The 22,097-nt window shown below is 37.8% G+C and overlaps 1 protein-coding gene across 2 annotated transcripts in view; it reads right to left on the bottom strand.

The window, feature by feature from the left end:
• LOC108314525 (voltage-dependent calcium channel subunit alpha-2/delta-3) overlaps nucleotides 1–22,097 on the bottom strand; it is an 823,636-nt gene that overhangs the window by 37,080 nt on the left and 764,459 nt on the right. For both annotated transcript variants that reach the window (XM_017543458.2, XM_037743848.1), the window contains one exon: nucleotides 18,331–18,442. In XM_017543458.2, the coding sequence (XP_017398947.2) occupies nucleotides 18,331–18,442 (112 nt within the window). The remainder of the gene's footprint in view (nucleotides 1–18,330; nucleotides 18,443–22,097) is intronic.

Raw genomic sequence — 22,097 nt, 5'->3', positions numbered from 1 at the left:
ACCCTCTTGCAAGGAGGTATTATCTGCTTTCTCCAAGATGCAAGGATACAAATTCTGAAGTTCCTCCTCCCAAAAGTGCCATTGATGTCTGAGGGAGTTGGTTGAGGTTTTCCTGAAGCCATGATTGCTAGCTCAATTATGATTACTCATCCCATTTTAACTGCCACTCATTTTCCATAAGTTTGACTTTACGTTTGTCATCTTTCTTTGAGCCCAGTTGTGTTTTAACCACATCTCCTAACTGTGGCCCAGAACATGCAATGGTGGTGCATCACTTCAAACAACTTCTAGATCTCTGGAGAGGGTGGGGTGCAAATGAAACTTTTGGTATAACTTTACCCTTGGTTTCTTCTTTTTTCTTATTTGTTCACTTTTTCCTAGTTTATTCAAAAGATAAAGAGTCTAGCTTTGGGTAATGAAATCCAGGAAATTATTGTCATGTCCTATTGTGTTATACATGAGGAGGTCCTGCAGAGCTTTCCAAGCCTGGCCATGCATCAGAATCACCTGGGAAACCTGGCCAGTGCAGATTCCCAGACTCACCTCCTGGCCATTGGGAATCAGGTGGTCTGGACTGAGACCCAGGAACATACACTTCTATAGGCACCCTGGATGATTCTGGGGAGCCCAGTCATGTGTTCAGGAACTCCTGCTAAATATTCTGAACGAAATAATAAAAAATGGTATCATTTTTTAAAGTGAAATGTCAAATTCCTTTGCTCACAGTGACTGTCTTAAAACACATGGGTGTTTGTGTTTGTGTGTGTGTGTGTGTGTGTGTGTGTGTGTGCATGTGTGTTTTGTTTTTTGAGACAGTCTCATTCCATTACCCAGTCTGGAGTATAGTGGTGTGATCTCAACTCACTGCAACCTCTGCCTCCCAGGTTCAAGTGATTATCCTGCCTCAGCCTCTGAGTAGCTGGGATCACTAATTTTTATAGTAGATACAGAGTTTCACCATGTTGGCCAGGCTGGTCTTGAACTCCTGATCTCAAGTTATCTACCCGCTGTGGCCTCCCAAAGTGCTGGGATTACAGGCATGAGCCACCCCACCTGGCCAAGGGTGTTTTCATTTTATGGTTAATAGTCTATGCCAAGGGGCTTAATGAAATCACCCACAGGTACAGGTGCCCTTGGCAGTCATTACCTTTACCCTGTTGAACTTTACTTGTTAACATAACATCAGACCACTGTTCAGGTGAAACCTGATGGAAGTGATGTTGTATCTACACAGCAAAGGGGCATGGAGAATTCAAGTTAATGTGTATTTAAGACCTTTTTCTTAAATCATTTACTGGGGCTACCAAATTTTAATATCCATCCTCACTCATGAATTACTAGACAGCCTGCCTGACTTCACCACTTCACATAATATATAGAACCATAGCCTGAAAGCATTTTTAGAATTACCCAAAATACCCTGATCATTCAACTCTTTATTTCTAGCCTACTCTGTTCCCAAACACAGCAAGCAAGATTGTATATTATTTCTTTTGCCTCCTTTCTTAAATACCAATTCAATTTTCAGAGCTTGATAAGCATGTATTTGAAGCCCATGTTCTTTATAATGGAGAAATGACATAAAAATAGATAAACAGGCTAGTCAGGAAATGGTTAGAATCAATAGTATTAGCATAATTCATTTGAGAGATTTATTGTGAACTCCAATAAGCATTCTGGAACACATGGGCCTGCTCAGAGAACTGTGTGACTTTATACATCCTGAACACTTTATCCTGTTTTAATCAGGGTCCATTAATCTCAACAATTTTTCATGTTGCTTTAATTTTCCTGATTAGTTGTACTTATAGCCATGCTCACACATTCACAAAGTATTTCTGAAGCTCGTTTTTCTGCAGCTCCCTCAACGGGCCTGTGTAATGTCACTTCAATGTTGCTCATTATTAAGTTGAAATAATTAACTCGGCACCCTGCTAGAAAAGTCAATACCTTTTCTTTTATAGTATCAGGAGGTTTGTAAATAATTACTAACAAAAGCATTAAATGTATAAACATGTCTATCACTACTGTATTTTCTGTTTTTCTTACAATTTAAATTAAATTACAAACAGGCTTCTCCTAGCACCTTAATATGAGAAATAAATGCTGAGGCCTCTTAGGCGCCATTCTCAGTTGGCACTCTATTTTTTGGAGAAGGGTTTTGGAAAATAATTTCCACCTAATATCTGTTCTCTATAAAAGTTGTATCTTTTATCCCCAAATAGGCAACAGAGAAAGGAATTATATATATATATATATATATATATATATATATATATATATATGACATTTATGTCTGTACTCTGTAACTAACTCTTACTGAGATTTACCTTAACAAAGAATGGTTCCAAACTATTTTACTTCTAGGAATTGATACTTGAAGGAGTCATTACATAAATACACAGAGTTTTCAGAGTAAAGACATTCATCTATGATGGCATTGCTTATACAGCCAAATATTAACAGCCTAAGTGATGTTGGCTAAAGAAACTGGTAAATCCACATACTGTGTGGTTGTTTTTTTAAGAAATTATGTTGCAGAAATATTTAGAGACAAGGAAATATGCTTATGGCATTTCAAGTTTAAAAGGCATGTTATAAAAAACAACAAAAAAAAACATGAATGGAAGCAAGTACACCAAAATTTGATCAGTAGTTTTACTGCTGAATGATAAACTACAGAAAATTCTCTAACACTGCCATAAGCCAGTAGTACTTTTGTACTGAGAAACTAATTATGATGAGCTATGCTTTTAATGCAATACATAGAAAAAATGGTTAATTTTCTTACTATCTAAACCCAATAGAAAAGTCTAGCACCTTAAAAGAAAAGACTAACAACATAAGACTTAACAACTTAAGAGATAAAGAGAGGTAAGGACATAATTAGAGGGTACACAGCAATGAAAATATACATAACCTTAAAACATATGTGTTCAAATTTGGTCATAAAAAGAAAATTTAAGACAATAATGATATTCCATTTTTCATCTATCAGACTGGAAAAGAGCAAAACATTTTCATAACACACTATGTTGGTATGAGTATAACTAATATTCTCACAAATTGGTAGAAGAGCAATTTGGTTTCCTATCTCCGGAGTGCATTTTTTCCCCTAAGGATCTATCAAAATTATAAATACGCATACCCTTTGACTTATCAATTTTTCTGGCAATTTAATGTATGGATAAATTGCATCTTACACAAAGATATTCCTTTCCACTTTGAGTTAAGGAGCCAATGTTTTGGAACACAAAACTCCAATCTGGATTAAATGAAAACATCCCCCAAAATGGAATCTCAGACAACCGCAATATATATATAAATATGTATTTACATATATATTTTAAGGGTATACATATTTTATATATATTTTAAGGGTGTATATGGATACACATTTCAGATATTGCAAGGATATATATAAATGATAGTTTCAGACATATGGAGTGAAATAAAAGATAAAGCACAATATATACGCTACATTATCATTCCTATAAAAGATTGGCAAAACATTTAATATACCTAAGCACCTTTATGTGCATAAGCCACTTATGCATGGAGAGGGATACACTAGGGCTTGGAACCAATAGTTGCTCCTCTAGATGAGAGACCTCGGGAGTTACGTGTAGTCGAGACTTAATTCTTATTGCATATCCTATGTACTATTTTAATTATTTACCATGTTTATCCTCATACAAATATTTATTTACATATTTTGTTCATTAACAGTTTTCTTTAAATTATCAGCTACAGAGAAGCAATGATGTGAAGAAAGATTCGTAAGCATCAGGACTATCTACTGGGCTTTGAGTCTGGTATCATCAGGGGCTCCCTCCCTGTAGGACCTCAGGCACGCCCCCTCCCTTCTCTGGACCACCTTCTCTTTTCCTAAGGAAAATTACAAAGTTGCCTTTCAGCTCTTGGGAATCTGAGCTTCTAGTTGTTTTCAAAACAGATTCTTGTTTTTAAATATCACCCAATATAACAGGTGTCTCAGCTATTAGAATTACACACAACTCCACCCTACCTCCCCCACCCCCTCACCATCATACTTTATAAGGTTATTCTCTTGGGAAGCCTCATCTCAATCAACAGCTTTCTGAGAGCTACTTTATACACAAGGTCCTATGTTAAGTGCTAGGAATACAGGAATTAACATGTTTCTGTCCACAATGAATTAAATATAAGGCCTCCCAGCTACTGAACACCAACTCAATGCCAGGCAATGGTTTTCCTATAATATTATCTTGTAATATTCACATCAAGCCAATCCCCTGTAGGTGCTATTAGCATCTTCATTTTACAGAAGCACAGGTGGCAACTAAGAGGGGAAGTGACTTGCTAACAAAGGTTGCCCAATTAGGAACTGATGGCATTGAGATCTCAAACCCAGGTCTTCATGATACCAAAGCCAGTATTTTTTACTACTATTTCAACCTACCACATTTGGTTTGATGGAGAGGAAGACTAAGAAAGAGATGATTAAACAGTAATGTGGTAAATGCTGTGAGAGAACCCCCAGGTACACGTAATAGAGATTTGCATGGAAATGGCATTCGAGAATTGTATGGCTCTTGTGCAACTGGATGCTCATCGATTTCTTCCCTTAGATCAAGTATTAGATCACAGAATTGTCCATTTCCAAAGCAAGCCCTGATTTTGAGATGAACTCAATTTGAGATGTGGCTACATAAATGACTAGTATCATGACAGAGATGCGCTGACATGGATACCAACAGGAATTCTCTGTCAGCTTTCAGAGTCAGGCAGAACTGGACTAAACTCAACTCCAGCACATAGTGGCTCTGTAATACTGGTCAGGAGATTTTACTCCTCTTAGCCTTAGGTTCCCCCTTGATGAAAGGCAGATGAAGTGGAAAAAATGGAAAAAACAATAAATGAGGAAATGGACACAAAGCTCTTTGTGAAAAGTAAGCATTCAATAAACAGTAATCATATATGAATTCTCATATAGGCTTAGATCTACTGAGATAATCCAAGATTGCAGGGCAACCTACTTCAGTAGAAATTGAATCACTCATGAAATATATAATTTGTTTTCAAAAAGCCAGTACAGCAATGTTTTGAGGTACATCTGATATAATGATTTTATCCTGATAATTTCTCCCACATCCTTCTGACTTTGATCATCTACACCTTAATTATTCCGGATCCTAGGTGACTCTGATCCTCATCTTGTACCCTCTCCACCCATTTTCTTTCAGATGTACTAAGAACCTTGGTCATTAGCCAGTGGCTGATGTATCTGCTAAGCTTCTTGGGGTACATCTTCCAAGGCATGAACAACACACTGAAATTAATGACTGTCTCTACCCTACGGTGCCAAGTGGTCTTCTTGTCAAAATCATGAGCAATGCCCCAAAAGGTGGGAGGTCACAAAAGGAAAAGAAAAAATTCATGTCCCCAAGAAAAGTTGATCATTAAAAAATGAATTTTCTTTCTGAGTATACAGAACATCCCCTGAAAATGTGGTTTGTGTCTAGAAACTCTGTATCTATATTCAATATGCTGCATTTCAGGGCAGCATTTCTGCTTTGATCCTTTGAGCTCCTCTAATACATCAGATGGGTTTTTAATACCCATAGGAATATATAAACTCTTTCCAAGCTAAACAAATGGAGGGCAAGCTGGAGAGTTAATAAACACACATCTATAGGGCTTTGGCAACTTGCTAAGCCACTTCAGGTGCAGTACTGGGCAGAGCAAGGGGGAACACAGACTGCTCTTTGAGGTAGAGACGGCGGGAGTCACAGCACAAGCAACCACCAGGATGGAGACAATGCACCGCAGAAATGCAACTCGCAAACATCAATAGTGTGGATACAGCTCTGCATGCCTCCATTCCACATGCAAATAAACATTCTAAAAATATTCATTGGCCCTGCTGGTCTCCTACCCTCCGGCATGGAAGAGGAAAGCCTCACTGTGTTGTGAGCCCAGCCAAACTTGCATGTGCTCCCACCCCTCTTCCCCACATATTAAGAAATGTACAAATGGGAAATTGTTTGTGAGACTAATTCATGTCAGGTAGAGACCTGCCTAGTCATTACAGACATGTGCCCCTCTCATTTTATATCATGGACTCAGGAGGGAAAACAGTAATTTATAACATTTCCTGTACTAAAACCCTCCAAACACTGCTTATCAAAGAGCAAGTAAAGATAGCAACACCTACACAACAACATCCACTCTATCTGGATCCTCAAAGTTGTAATCATCCTTGAGTCTGGAAATAGGGCACGTTTTTCTCTGAGCATTTGAGAAAAAAAAAAAAATCAGGGAAACCCTGTCCCTAGTAAAACGCTTCATTGAACTGAGATTCAAAAGGACTGCTAGAAAAATTGACCGGTGGTTTTAACTCCAATTATTATAGAACCTTTGGACCCCACTTTCGTATGGCACTATTTCCTTCCTCCTTTCTTTTCTTTCCTTTTGTGTGTGTATGGCAGTGGGCGGGGGTGGGGTGGGGGCGGGAACTTTCGCTCTTGTTGCCCAGGCTGGAGTGCAGTGGCACGATCTTGGCTCACCGCAATCTCTGCCTCCCAGGTTCAAGCGATTCTTCTATTTCAGTCTTCCAAGTAGCAGAAATTACAGGTATGCACAACAACACCTGGCTGATTTTTTGTATTTTTAGTAGAGACGGGTCTTTCCATGTTGGTCAGGCTGGTCTCGAACTCTGTGATCAGCCTCAGGTGATCCACCTGCCTCAGCCTCCCAAAGTGCTGGGATTACAGGCATGAGACACCATGCCCAGCCAGCACTATGTCAACAATTCAAAACAAAGTGCCCAGGATAAGCATTTACTTCTTCCTTTTTAAAAATTTAAAGCCAAGATAATTTCACAACCATAAACATACAACACTAATTAGAATATTCATTTTAAGAGCTAGCATTGAATTATTCAAACCTGGCCCCATACCCATCATATAAAAAGAAGGCAGACTTGTATTAAAGAGCGATTAGCACAACTCAACATTATATGACAAATCACTGAAACTCGATAGTCATGTTTTAAAACTTTTATGCTGGAAGGAAATTATTTCTAGGATGCAGAAGTTACTTCTACTATGTTTCTGAGATGCAGAAGAGGAGGCAAGAAGATACAGGGAGGATGTGGCTGGTTTTCCTCCACTGCTGCTTGGGCATGACTGTGTAGAACTGAGATAGGAACTATTTTGACTTGGGTAATCCACAGTTCTGTGCATTATCACCCAACGTGGCAAGGTATAAGGAAATAAAGACACCAACAAAAAACGTGGGGAAAAATAAGATGCAGAGACCTCAATCTCCAAAGGGAAGAACTTAACCATTGGTGCCACTATCTCTGTAGAGTGGAAAGTTGACTTCTTTAGAAATTAAACAAAGCCCATTTGAAAAGGTTGCTATTTTATGGGAAAATGAATCATATTGATTTATACAATTTAAACAAGATTGAGTATGGTAGTTTGGCAAGAATCTATAGAGTAGGAGATACAAAATTATTTCAACAAATTAGCATATGCTTGCAAGTTAAGTGGTTAGAAAACTTACATTTTAACGCCTACAAATTATATTATTCATGACACTAATATACTCCCACTGGCAAAGTCTGTATCTAATTTGTGTAATGAAGGATCTGGTTCCTATTGAATACGTGTATTCCCAGATCCAGAATTCCAAATGTTTTGTCAACCAAGAGGTCAAATAGACCCAGGAAGTGGCAAAAATCCAAGAGCTATTTTATCTAGGACAGTCTCATCAGAGCAAAAAAAGAGAAAAAAAGAAAAAAAAAAAAAACCCTCACCATCTCCTTTTCCTGACTGAAATTATTAGTTTTACCTTCAAGGCTGAGAAATCTGGATTAAGGAGTCCTGTGGTTTTCCTGCATCCCTGTCAACGCAGATGGGTTTGTGGACTGTGCTCCATAAAGATGTCTTCCATTTATGAAGCATTTATTCTGTGCTAGGCACTGTGCTAAGTATGAAAGTAATACATCTATTTTAAAACCCACAGATAGATCCTAAGAGGCATGGACTATTCTTATATCCCTCTTGGAGATGAGCTAACTGAGGGTCAGGGCATTTACATAATGTGTTAAGATCTTTGCACTAGTAAGTGTGGTAGCCCAGATCACAGTTCAGTCCCAGAGGCCACCTTCTTAGCCTTTACCCAAGGAAACGCTGTGTCCCCATTGTGCAATGGATCCATTATACAGGTCATTTCCAGGAGCCTCACTTGGTAGAAACACCTGCAGGGCACTCACTGAGAGCAGTCTAAAGACTTGTGGTAAATTGCCCACCCAGCTTGAGACCTCAACAGGAAATTGGAGTCGTTTGTTGGAAAATGGAATCCCTGAACTATGGTTCTCTGAACTGTAGCCCACGAAACATGTCAACACAACTTCGAGACCAATTACTTTCTTTCGGCTTAGCGGATAAATGAAAGGTGTGTGGGGAGAAGTGATGAGAGAAGAAAACTGTAGCCACAGTTTTTGGGGCTTCCAGGAAGATGAGCAAAGCTTGTGCACAAGATCTCAAAGTGAAACCGATGGCAATATAATTTTTATGAGAAGTGATGAGTGATACTAACAACAACAAAAAAAGAAAAACAAAAATCTAATTTACCTTAAAAATTAACATTTTGCCAACACTGAAATGTTAAAATAAAAATGTTACATGTGTTTAAAGCTTTATTTTTGGTTAATTATTTTTCTTAACTGGTTATATTTATTTTGCAATTGATTCTAAGCAAATCTTTGTAAATCTCTTTCTTGGCAAAGAGGGCTGGGTAATCAAGAAGGAAAGAAACATACTGGAAAATAGTAAAACATTACATCCTTTTTAGATTCCAATTTTGTTCAACTTGTTGACAGTCACAAATGCCCAGAAAATATGGGCTGAGTTGTTTTCGATTGCTGTTTGAATAACAGATTAATTTAATAATCAGTGGGATATTGGATGACAAAAATTATTGGTTAGAGCGGCCAAACCACCAACCCTAATGACATTCTTATGTAAATTCTTATTTTCTTTTAGGCTCCTGCATTCTTAATAAACCCTATATTTTTGAAAATCCCTTTAAAAATACTACATGGTGTTCCTCTATGTTATAATAGATCCATCTATGCTATAGACATATAAATGTGCACTTTTGGAGTTGCCAATTTGAAGGTTTCTATTTAGATCAACTGAGTCACCTCTTAATGTATTTTCCATACAAAACCATCTAGTGATTCTGGAAACAGGACGCAGAAATGGAGTCGGGCGCAGCTCGACTTGGCTCTTCAAAGATTTCTGAAGACCGAAAAGACTTCTGCTACATGGCTAGAACCACCTGACACGATTTACTTAGTTCTAGCAAATGTTTAGATACCAGAGTCAGCGGATCTCTTCTAAGAAATGGGCAGATTGTTAATGACAGTCCAAAAGCAAACTGCAGCTGAAGCCTGTTCCCGTGGGAAGTGCACAGTTCTTTGGGATTGTTGCTCTATGGTTTGCCATTGCTTGTGGAGGAAAGTAATCGCTGCCTTGAGACTAGTTTGTAATGGACACAGTTCTGTATGTTCCATTGCGGAAGGCGAGATGTTTTCCTATGAAAAAGATCTTAGTGCGTAATTTCTGAAATACTATAATTTTCACCAAACTCAATTTCCAGCGCACTCCTGGCCAAATGCTGCAGAAATGTGTTATTTTTGAATGTCACTGCCCCTGACCTGAAGTTACCTACAAACTTGGTCAAAAATTAGTAATTGTCTTAGAGAACGAGACCTGAAAAATCTCATTTCTTCCAGGCAAAGGCTGATACATTTCCATGTGAATTACATGTAAAGCAGAGGTACAGATTCAGCTTTCTGGATGCCACTAATCATGCTGGCCATTGTACATCTGTGGGTCAACAAGAATAAAAGACAACAAAAATCAAATAACATTATTTTCCTCCTTAACATATGGCATTCCGAGACCACAAAGCTCATGGAAAATGCAAAACAATAGCTTCATAAATAGTTTGATAAATACTCGAATATATCTTCTAATAAATTCTATTTCATAAAATGGTGCAAGAAGACATAAAGAGAAAGGAATGTGCAAAAGACAAGCATAAAAGGATTCCACTCTTCAAAAGCACTCAACGTAACTGTTCATGGGTCTTTTTTAATACCGTCTAAACATTAAATCATAATTTTATAATGAAACTTCACAGAGACTACTTGGATTAGGAATAAAAGTAGTCTTAAATTGATTTCTCATCCAACTAGCTACCCCAGTGATCTTTCAATTTCTAATCTCCAAAAAGAGGAGGATGAGGAAGAGAAACAAGTGAGCTGTTTGCTGTTAGGACCTGTGTGTGTGTGTGTGTGCGCACGTGCACGCGCACGCACACGCACATGTGCAAGCTTAGCAGTGAGAGAGAAGGAAAGGACAAAGGGGTAGCAAATGGCTGTCTGAATGAGGAGTTTCTGTTTCAAGAGGCCACCATAAACACTGCTGTTGCTGTCATTTTTCTCATCATCTGGAATCTGATCATTTTTACTCTTTTCATTAAAACCTTTCGGTTGTTCCATTCTGGTGTCAGGGTAGCTAGCATTTGAAGTTCTTCAAAGAACTAGTTCTCTTCTACAGGATCAAAGGGGCAACAGGCCCTAGTCTTTGCTCAGCGCTTTCCCTCTCTATCCTCTCTCCTTTCACCTTCCTGGAACTTTTAACAATGTGTTGACCAAACCACGATTTCTTTCATTGCCATGATGCTCTTCTCTCTGCCTAGATATGCATACCCAGCTCCTCTTCATCCTGGTAGTACAGTGTTGTGTTAGGTCTATTTCTTCCAGGAAGCTTTTCTTAACCACCTAAGCCTTCCTTCTGGGCCCCTGTGTAACATCTACCCTCTAATCACGGCACTAACCGTGGAGTGTTGGTATTGCCTGGTTACTCACCTGCAAACTCCATGAGGGTAAGAATTTTGTGTGTCTCGTTCACCACTGTCTCTTCAAAGTGCAGCTCGGTGTCTGGGATGCAACCAGATGATCAAGAAATGTTTACTGACGTCCTGAGCTATCTTTACATTTCCTTCCTATGGCCCTATGTTGTATTCTGAGTGAATTCCTTAGAGACCTCCTTCAAGATCCTTTATAAATCAGCTCTCATATCTTATCAGCCAAACTGCCATCTCATAAGTTAGCAATAAGAAACAGGCAAAACCAATCCCTGATGTTAGAAATCAAGAGAGTAGTTATCCTGTGGTCAGTGAGGTTATACCTAGAGGAGGGCAGGTGTGGGGGCTGGCGCTTCTGAGGAGCTTGTAATGTTATTTCACTTCCTAACTAGGGTGCTGGTTACACGGGAATGTTCACTTTGCACAAATTAATCAAGCTGCAAACTTACAGTTTGGACACTTTTCTGTAGGTGTTATGCTTCAATAAAATGTTCACTAAAAAAGAAAGAAAGAAAAAGCCCAAATTCCCTTTCTCTTCCCACCCAAACTCCCAGGTTTTATTGTTCTGCTTCTACGGTGTGTGACTGAGCTGCCAGGGGTGGTCTTGAAATAAGGCTTGGAAAGGAAAATCCTCCAGTGCCTGCAGCGCCACAGTGCGCAAGGTCTTACTCCACTTACTACCCACTCTCCTGTGAGTCTTCAACCCAGCATGATATTAGAGAGCTAAAACAGACTAGCCATTGCTGATATAACTCTTTTCAGCTTCAACTTTATATATTTTGTTTGAGATCAAGTCTCACTCTGTCGCCCAGGCTGGAGTGCAGTGGTGCAATCTTGGCTCACTGCAACCTCTGCCTCCCGGGTTCAAGCAATTCTCCTGCCTCAGTTGGGAATGTGCCACCATGCCCGGCTAATTTTTGCATTTTTAGAAGAGACGGGATTTCACCATGTTGGCCAGGCTGGTCTTGAACTCCTGACCTCAAATGATCCACCTGCCTCAGTCTCCCAAAGTGTTGGGATTACAGGCGTGAGCCACCACACCCAGCCTTTAACTTTGCATCTTCTCCATCTTTGCATTTCCCAAAGCACCAGCACAGTTTCTAGACCATAGCAGCAATGCAATGACCTCCTATTCCTATTGAATGAAAGGTAGTCATTTCTTTAGCTTGAAATCTTTACTCTCTTTAATCAGACTGCATTCATTTCTTTATTTTCTAATTATGATTTCTAATAAGGAAAAATGCTGCTTGCTCTAGCAATCTCCTATCTTGGCTCTATTGGTTTTCTCACTTAGAATAGAAACAAGAACTCTAAATTGCTAAATATGATTGTGCCTATCATTCACTAAGAGATACTGGCCACCTCAGAGTTTGCAGTTATGATGACTGGGGGTATAGTATCCATTTGGTCAAAAAGGTCCTCAATCATTATAAAACCAGAGGCATTTACCTGACAAAACCATAGAGTCGTGAATTGTCAACAACCCTTCCATCACACATGGCTTGTGATCATATCGGAGACCCATATATGTTATACCTTTTTATACAGGGAATTCTACAGTAGGGAGATAACATTAGACTGTGGAAAGAAATATTCACATTTCAGCAGAATGGTTTAGGGGTGTTAAAAACTTTTTATATATTTGGTGTTACGTGTTTCCAGCTATTGAGGCTTCTATAACAAAATACCTTAGAGTGTTGAATTTATTAACAACAGAAATTTATTGCTAACAGTTTCAGAGGTTGAGAATCCTAAGATCAAGACACCAGCAGATTTAGTGTTTAGTGAGCGCTTGTCTTCTGCCTGAATGATAACACATTTTAGCTGTGTATGCACATGATGGAAGGTTAAACAGGCTCACTCGAACTTATTTTATAAGGGGACCAACACCATTCATAAGGGTAGAGACCTCATGATCTAATCATCTCCTCAAGGCCTCACTTCTTAATGCTATCACACTGGGGATTAGGTTTCAGCATGCAGATGTTGGTGAGACACCAATATTCAGACCTTAGCATTACGTACATACTACATGTGGCTGTTTACTGAGTACTTAATCCGATTCAGGCATTATGCTAAATTTGCAACATACATTTTCTCACTTTAATGCCCATAACAAGCCATGATATGCTTAGTATTATGATCCCCCAAATCAACCAAAAATAAGCAGAATTTCATAGAGTGAAGATTTTTGTCCAAGGTCAGAGTTAATAATTAGTGAAGTTAGAACTCACATTCTGAACCCACTGCTTCCAAGGATCCTGCATTGAACCATTCAGTACTTTCTTGTGGTGCATCTAGAATGCCCCTAGTCAAAAGAATAAACTACAACATGATAGACTGGGCAAATGTAGAAGCCATCCTGCTCTAAACACTCAGACACACTAGATGAAATAGTAAAGCAAAACAAACATGTTTAGATACATAAGATCTTCCAAGAGAAGACACTAAAAGCCAACTTGAACATTTATTGCTAAGTGTAAAAAATGGATAATCTGGCACTCTCTGAGGCTCTGAATAGGAAAAACAATATTGCCCTGAGAAATCAAACTTCAAGCCTAAACTACATGCTGCTTAGGAAAAATATGTACTGTAATTATATGGTACAGAAATTCCTAAATGCAAAAAAACTTACATAACAATTATTCCCAGGCACTCGTTACTAATAGGATACGCGATACAAGCCAAAACGCAAATATATCATGAAGAGAAACTCAAACTCTATTCTGTTCCCAGAGAAATGATATTTAATAGTAAAGATCAATTCACAGTTAAAAATGACAAAATACACGAGCCAATAATCTAACATGGAAAAACGCACATGGAAGGAAAAAGACGATTGATACTCCTAAAATTTAAACTATTAGAACAATCTTAAAATGTTTTTATAATTTGGTACAGAGAACCTAAGAATAAGACTGTATAAAAGAAAACATACATTTTTAAGATAAGCAAATGAAACTTCTAGAAATAAAAAGAAAGTTATCCATATTAAAAAGCTCAGTAGATTGTTTAAGCAGCAGACGAGACAGGATCAAAAGAAAAGTAGTGAACTGGAATATGGGTTTAAGGAAATTATCTGGAAGAAAGCACACACAAAACGGGAATGAATTTATACCTGGAATCACTGCAATGAAACCTCAGAACATCCAAGAGAGACTGAACACTGTAAAAGCCATCAGAGAAGGGGGAGAGGTCAGACTACCTACAAAGGTACAAGGCTAAAAGTGAGAAGACAATGAAATATCTCCAAATATTTTAATTTTGATGCTCTGGAGATGAATCATCACTGTAGAGCACATACTAAATTAGGCATTTTAAACAAAGAATGAGATAATTTATCAATCTCAGATAATTCTTGAAAAAACTTCTAAAGTACTATAAAACAAAAAGCAATGATTTTTAAAATCAAAGAGTGGCTATAGACTAAAAATTCAGGTACACATGTTATTTACTATAGGCAGCAATAGCAGAAATAATTATTTCATGGGTCAAAAACACAGAACTAAAATGTTAGAAAATATTATATGAAAGAGTTGGGAGGTAATGCACGTTAAAAAGTTCTAAGTTTCCGTTAGTTTTGGAGGATGGAGGAGATCATCATCAATTGAAACATGTTAAAAAGGCAAAGGGTAACTACTAAAGGAATAATGTGTACTTTATATAGAGTAAGAAATAAAAGGAATAGAGAAAACCCAATCAATCCAATAGAAGAGAAAGAAAGGAAGAAAAGAAGAAAGAAAAAAGAGAGGAAGGAAAGAGGGAAGGAAGGAAGAAGGGAGGGCGGGAAGGAGGGAAGGAAGGAAAGAAGGAAAAAGGGAAGGAAAAGAAGGAAGGAAGGAGCAAAGAAAAACATGAGAAATAGAAAGCATATAAAATGATGGTAGAAATAGTCCAAACTTATTAATAGTCCAAAACTTAGAAATAGTTTCTAAACTAATAGTTTCTAAACTTAGAAAGAGTCCAAACCATAAATTTTAAAAGATTAAACTATCAGATAATAGAAATAATAAAAACTTCAAACCCAGCTATATTCTGTTTATAAGACAAAATCCTAGTGCAGAATGACAAAAAAGGGTTGAAACTGGAGAAAAGGGTAAAATATGTCTAGCAACTATTACCAAAATAGAGTTAATGTACCTCTGCTACTAGCAAACCAAATAGACATTAGGGCATGAAGCACTTTCATGTACAATGAGGGTTATTACATAGTGATAACAGGAATGATTTCTCAGGCAGCTCTAATAATCACAAACAGGGAGGTCCATGGTAACATAACGTCAAAATATAGAAAGCAAAATCAATTGAACGGCACAAAATGTCCATAATCCTGGTGAGAGGTTAACTGACATCTAAAATAGACTGAAAATAAGGGTAGGTTTGAAACACAATTTGTATACTTTGTCCAATCGACACATATTGATTCCTGTACTCAGCTATTAGAGAATGTAACTTGCTTTCCAAAACATGTGGGCAAGGGCTGGAAATACAAAGCAAGTTTCCACAAATACTAAAATAGATGTGTTATACAGATCACCAGGCTATTTAATTAGACTTCAATAATAAAAAGGATGGCCTCAACTCCCAAATATTAGGACATTTTAAAACAAATATCATACACATGCAAGAAAACACACGCATACAAATCCCACCAGTCACTGACAGTTTTAAAAGTTTTACCAAACCTTCAAGAAACAGGTACTGGATTCCATCTTATATAAAATGCTGCAGATATTACAGAAAGAGGGAAACTATAAGTAATTTTGTGGCAATAAAATGACCTTAATAGGAAAGCCAAATGACAGGGCAAGGAAGAAAAAGTCTCACCATGCTCCCTTTTAAGCATAAAAACAAAAAGTTCACAGTGTAAGTAAATTGAATTCAGCAATATGTGTGATATATTTTTATTTTTATTTTTTTGATATGTAGTCTAGCTCTGTCACCTAGGCTGAAGCACAGTGACAAGATCTTGGCTCACTGCAACTTCCACCTCCCAGGTTCATGCAATTCTCCTGCCTCGCCCTCCCAACTAGCTGGGATTACAGGCACCCACTACCACACCCGGCTAATTTTTGTATTTTCGGTAGAGGCGGGGTTTCACCATGTTGACCAGGCTGGTCTTGAACTCCTGACTTCAGGTGATCCGCCCACCTAGCCTCCCCAAGTGCTGGGATTACAGGAGTGAGCCACTGCACCCAGCCCATTCATGACAATGAAGGTCCATCCCGAAAAAGCAAGTATATTTTCACATTAGATAATCTGTATACTATTAATATGTACATACTACACATATGTAATATATACTATTTTATGTATAATATGTATTATATAATATGCCATATGTATTATATATTTTTTCATGAAAATAAATTCATGAAATATACCTGACTATAGATATCATCATGAAATAATATAAACAATACACACATGATATGTCTATACAATACATATATCATACCTATCAAAAACCCTATCAGAATTCATAGAAACTAATAAGCTAATTCCAAAATTATTATATATATATATTTCATGATTTTTAAATTTAAAAATATCAGTATAACTTAACATGTTAACAAATTAAAGAAAATTATTTTTGTAACGGATGTAGAATTTTCTTTATAAAATTCAACGTCCATTTAGGTTTCAAACAATAACAAAGGCAACAAAAACTCTTACGTAAGTTTTCTTTAACCTCATAGTTAACTACCAGAAATCTACAGCAATTCTGGAAATGAGTAATAGTGATGATTGTGTGAATGTACTTAATGCCCCTGAATTATACATTTTAAAATGGTTAAAATGGTAAATTTTATATTCTTTATATTTTATGAGAATGAAAAAGTCCTTAAGCAAACATACTTAACATGTAATTATTAGAAGCACTTCCTTTAAATCAGGAATGAGACATGGTTGCCTAATCTCATTGCTTCTATTTAACGATGTGTCAGTAGTATAATAAAACAGAAAGCATTAAGTATGGAGATTAGAAAGCAAACTTTTCACAAACTGTATTACTGTCTATGCAAAAAGTCCAAGAGCATCCATAGATAGTCCAAGATCACAAACAATTTGATCTCAAAGAGCATTCAGCAGTGTGTTGGATGCAATTTTCAATATACAGAAATCAGTGATAGGTTCATATACTAGTAATTACAAATTAGAAAAATAGTTTTAAATATATAATGTTTATAATGGAAAAACTATGGGCTGTGTAGTTATAAATATTTTACAAATAAGTTATAAAATTGTATTAAAAGGCACAAAAAGGCATGTAAATAAAGAGACATACTTAGTTTATTAATGGGAAGTCCAGTATTATTTAAAAAAAAAGCAGTTATCTTTAAATTGATCTATAACATACAGCAATTTTAATCAAAACCCTATCAGAATTCATGAAAATTAACAAGCTAGCTCCAAAATTAGTACGCAAGAGTAAATAGCCAAGAATAATTAAGAAAACTTAGAATAAGAAGGTTGTTCTCCTAAATACCAAGTCATATTACAAAGCTATAATAATTAAAGAGACATGGTACTGATAGATAAGTATTAACGAATCTTAAAATCTGGAAACAGATCTGCACGTAGATGGGAACTCAGCCCATGAGTAAACTTATTTAAAGAAAAAAAAGAAAAAAGAAAATTTCTATGCATTTTGTGCCTGTTTGTCCCAGCTACTTGGGAGGCTGAGACAGGAGGATTGCTTGAGCCCAGGAGTTTGAGACCAGCCCAGGCAACATAGTAAGGCCCCGTCTCTTTAAAAAAAAAAAAAAAAAAAAAAAGCATGTGTAAATGTCAAATCATGAAATAGAAGGACCCACATACAATGCATATGATTGTAAAGAAATAGTATCTGAAATACAAAGAACACTCAAATCAATAAGAATACATCCAAACACCCAGTTGGGAACTACCCAATTGGAATAAAGAGGTCAGAAACCCCAAATAACCAATAAAACCATTAAAAGAGGCTCAACCTCATTAGTAATCAGGGAAATGCATATTCAACCACCAAGAAACATTTCCAATACATCAGATTTGGGTAAATCCTGAAGGCTTGTGCCTTCGATTAAGATACATAAGGACATTCTTGAACATGCAGTTCAAATTGCCAACTGTCAATTGAGAGAGCACCAATTAGGGCTTTCACCAAACATCAACAAACTGACCTATATTTCTCCTACTGCAGGATGTATTTTCATGCATACTGAATGCTTCCCAATGTCTAGAATATCTTATAAAGCCAAGTGGTATTCCTTCCAAGCTGATAGAAATACTTCCTTACACAAGAGGGCAGCCATGTTTTCCATTGGTGTAACTGCTTGCCAGTCACACAGACCTATGGGGAAAGCTCTGTGCTGAGCAGAAAGGTGTAGTGGGTTAGGGGGTCGGGGGATGGCTTACTTGGAGCAGTCTTCACAAGCAATATTCCCTGTGGTCTCCTTGATGGTGCGCTCAGAGACAAATGCTGGATATTCAGTATCACAAGGCTCCAGGGTCTGTTTCAATTTCTGGGCTGTAGGAATAGAGGGGGAAAAAAGGTAAAAAAATGCTAGGCACAGGCTCAATACTGTGACTGGCAGCCCACAGCAACTCAGAACACAGCTTCTGCTGCTCTGTGATTTTTCTGGCACGGCATAATGCATTATTTTCTAATTAGTCAAGTGATTTCATCTGCCAAGCAACTCTATAAGCTATAATTCCTCCAACAGTTGTGTTGGCTTCATCAGCTATCATTTATGCATCACAAGAATTCTACTTTCTGGGACAACATCAGTCACCGGGTGTCTGACCTCAGACTTACTCAAACAGCAACGACACATATGTATATGTGAATAAATGTATAAAATGTAAGTTACACCGTATTATTTAGGGTGAGACAAAGGTCATGATACAATTACATGGTTTTATTATAGAAAGAAAATTGAAATATGAAATAGTAAAATACGTAATGTCTTTGAAGCACAGCCATGAACCAAATCCTACTATTATGAAGCTCTTTGTCCAATAACATAACATGTCAATTTTAAAGCACTAAAGAACCCTGGTATGTGGATGAGCACATAGTAGGTGCTCGGTAAAGGCTTGGCAGTTGATTGTCCAGTGGGCAAGATCCAAAACCTCTCTAGGTCTCAGTTTTCTTACTTGCAAATTGAGGATAATAATGTTCTATCAGAGGTTGATGTGAGAAGTAAATGAAACAATGTATGTTGAGTACTTAGCACAGTACTGGAACATAACAAGTGTTAAGTAAATTTCAAATAATGATAATAACAACAAAAATAAATGTAACATTCTAATGAAGCCATTGTGATATTAAAATGATCAAAATAATGATAGACACTATAGCTTAGTGGTTAAGGGTGAAGGCTCTGAAGTAAAAGAAGTTTGGAGTATGACTCCCTGCTCTGCTACTTCTAGCTAATCCTCACTATTCTCAGCTATAAAATGGGAATGCTAGTAGCACAGGTACTCTTCCCAGGAGGTCTACATGCTAACATTTCCCCAGGAGAATGCTTACAGGCTTCCAATACCAAACTTTGTACAAAGCCTTCAGTTATTGTTTTTTGTAGGGAAAAAAAAAATATATATATATAAATATGTATATATATATATATATATATATATGTAATTTACATTTACAATTTCAAAACTCAGTAAGATTTTAACAAACCTATGTGTGGACAAAGTCTCATGCTACATTCCAAATATAACTGGCTGGTGGGCAGAACTACGGGGAGATGTTTTGTCCACTGCCTGTGGGGGCTGCTGCTGCACTAAGCGAGCCGTCAGTGCTACTGCACGCAATACAACTGCTGGGTAACAACCAAACAGTTGTGGGGTGATCAGGAAACCATTCTAAGCATTTGTAGTATCCTAACATGATGGTTTCTTTTATGTAGGCTTTTCACTGAGCTTTAATTATTTCGAGGAAATTGGTTGGGGATTTGGGGTTGGAGAACAATGCACTGTAATCTCTGTTATTTAAAACAAAAGGAAGTAAACTCTTCATCAGCCCTTTTAGTCAGAATATAGAATTTTCAGTAATTGGTCACTTAACTGGACATTACGGGGAAATGCCTAGAGTAACCTCACGGGATCACTCTGAGGAATACATGAACAAAAGCATGTACAGCTCTAAACAGAGTGAAGCATGCACACACGTTTGCCCACCTACATGCATATACACAGCCTTCACGAAATGCTAGTCATTAGCAAGTGCTACCATCCACAGGCCAGAAGCTGGCTAGTTATGTAGTAGCTAAAAGCACCAATTCCAGGCAGTGAATCCTGCCCCTGCTGTGTGACAGCAGACGAGCTTTTAACCTTTCTACACCTTAATGTTCACATCTGCAAAATGGCAATAGCAGTACGAAACTCATGTGTTTGTTTGAGAATCAAATGAATTACATGGACCGCAGCTAGCACGCTGTGAGTGCTGCTCAAGTGTGTGCCGTTACTGCCATCACGACTCCTGCTGCACTGGGGCTATTTCACGGAGTCAGGCTTTTTGAGCCGTCACTTTTTGGTAGAAAAGGCAAGAAAATGGCTGCCTCTCTGACTCCTGACTCCACTGATGGTATGGTGCTGGTAGTCATTCTCCAGAAAGACCAGGTTCCAGACACTGTCCCTCTGTCCCCACGATGCTAGCCCATTGGAGGCAACATTAAATGCCTGCTGAATACAAGAATGACCCTCCTGAATAGTGTTTCCAAACAAATAAAATAGAATAAAATGGACCCAAAAATGTGAGAATCTCCGTCCCTTATGACACATTTCCTTCTTGCCTTTCAGGCGGAGGGTAAGGTGAGTTTTAGGCGCTCCAGACCCAATAGTGACAACACAGGAGAGGCACATGGTGGAAACATCATTCTCTTCTCATCTTCTCAGTGCCTCTGTTTTGTAAGGAGGCCATCTTTGTTTGGTTGTAGGGCGTTTCTACCACCTTTCTGTCTTTTTCACTTCTTTCTTTCATTGGCTCTCCTCTCCTTTCAGGCTGAAGAGGCCAAACACAAAGCTCATCGGATCTGGCTACAATTTGGTAACACTTTTTATTTTCATGGTTCTCATTTTTACAACTGATTTCTCTGTATGGCAAGTCATTCTGGTTTTCAGTTTATAAAACTTCCTTTTCATATTTAAATTATTTGAATTTCAAAAAGCGAGTCCCTTGAAATAAAAATTTAAGTGTACAATAGCTTAGGTCATAAGTGGGCATGGCACAAGCATGCAAACGGAATATAAAAACCTAATGATGGCATAACAGCTAAATTTATGAAGAAATTGCTGTGCTCCAGATGCTGTCCTGCTTTGTATGTATTAATTTATTTAATGATAAAACATGACAAAATTAAAAAATAAACTATGAGGTATGAACAGTTGTTATCTGTTTTGCAGATGGTGAATGGGGGAAAGAGGACGAGAGTAAATAGCCCAGATTCATCCACTGAGTATGTGGCAGAACCAGAATTTGACCTTGGGCTGTCTGGCTCCAGCATATATACGTTTAACTGCTCTGTGAAGTTTGGCCAATGAAAAAAAAAGAAAAGAAAGGTCTCTGGGTCAGGCTGAGATAGGCAGCACACGTGATTTGAATAAGCCTGATAATTGCACCATCTCTAATTCTAACTGTCTGGGCCCAGTTAAAAAAGGAATGAGTCCAGCACTCTCAAGGGTGAGACTCATTTGGCTCTGATCCTTTCTGGAGATGGAATTCTTTTTCCTTTGGCAATTGTAGGGTACTCCATGCTGATACAGTGATAAACCATTGGGTCTATGTGCAGCATGACTATAGATTGGCTGAAAGATTTATGTGCTTTCGGGAAACGTGAATTATCATATAAAACCATGGCCACATTTAATTTAAATAACATGGCTAGACCTTACTTTGTCTAGAATGCTATGGAAAACACCACATATATGTGCCATGACTACTAACTATCTATGGGATTTCAAACCGATCACTGTGACTGCTTGCAGTTTATTGAATACTGTTTTTGTTGCTGTTGCTAAAATTTCGGACAGAATCTCGTTTTGTCGCCCAGCCTGGAGTACAGTGGTGTGATCTCAGCTCACTCAAGCTCAGCCTCCTGGGTCCCAACAATTCTTCTGCCTCGGCCTCCCAAGTAGCTGGGATTACAGGCATGCACCACCATGCTTGGTTAGATCTT

Source organism: Cebus imitator, unplaced genomic scaffold (genome assembly GCF_001604975.1).
Source record: "Cebus imitator isolate Cc_AM_T3 unplaced genomic scaffold, Cebus_imitator-1.0 Scaffold8, whole genome shotgun sequence".
Lineage (NCBI taxonomy): Eukaryota > Metazoa > Chordata > Mammalia > Primates > Cebidae > Cebus > Cebus imitator.
This window is presented reverse-complemented; position numbering and strand designations above follow the sequence as displayed.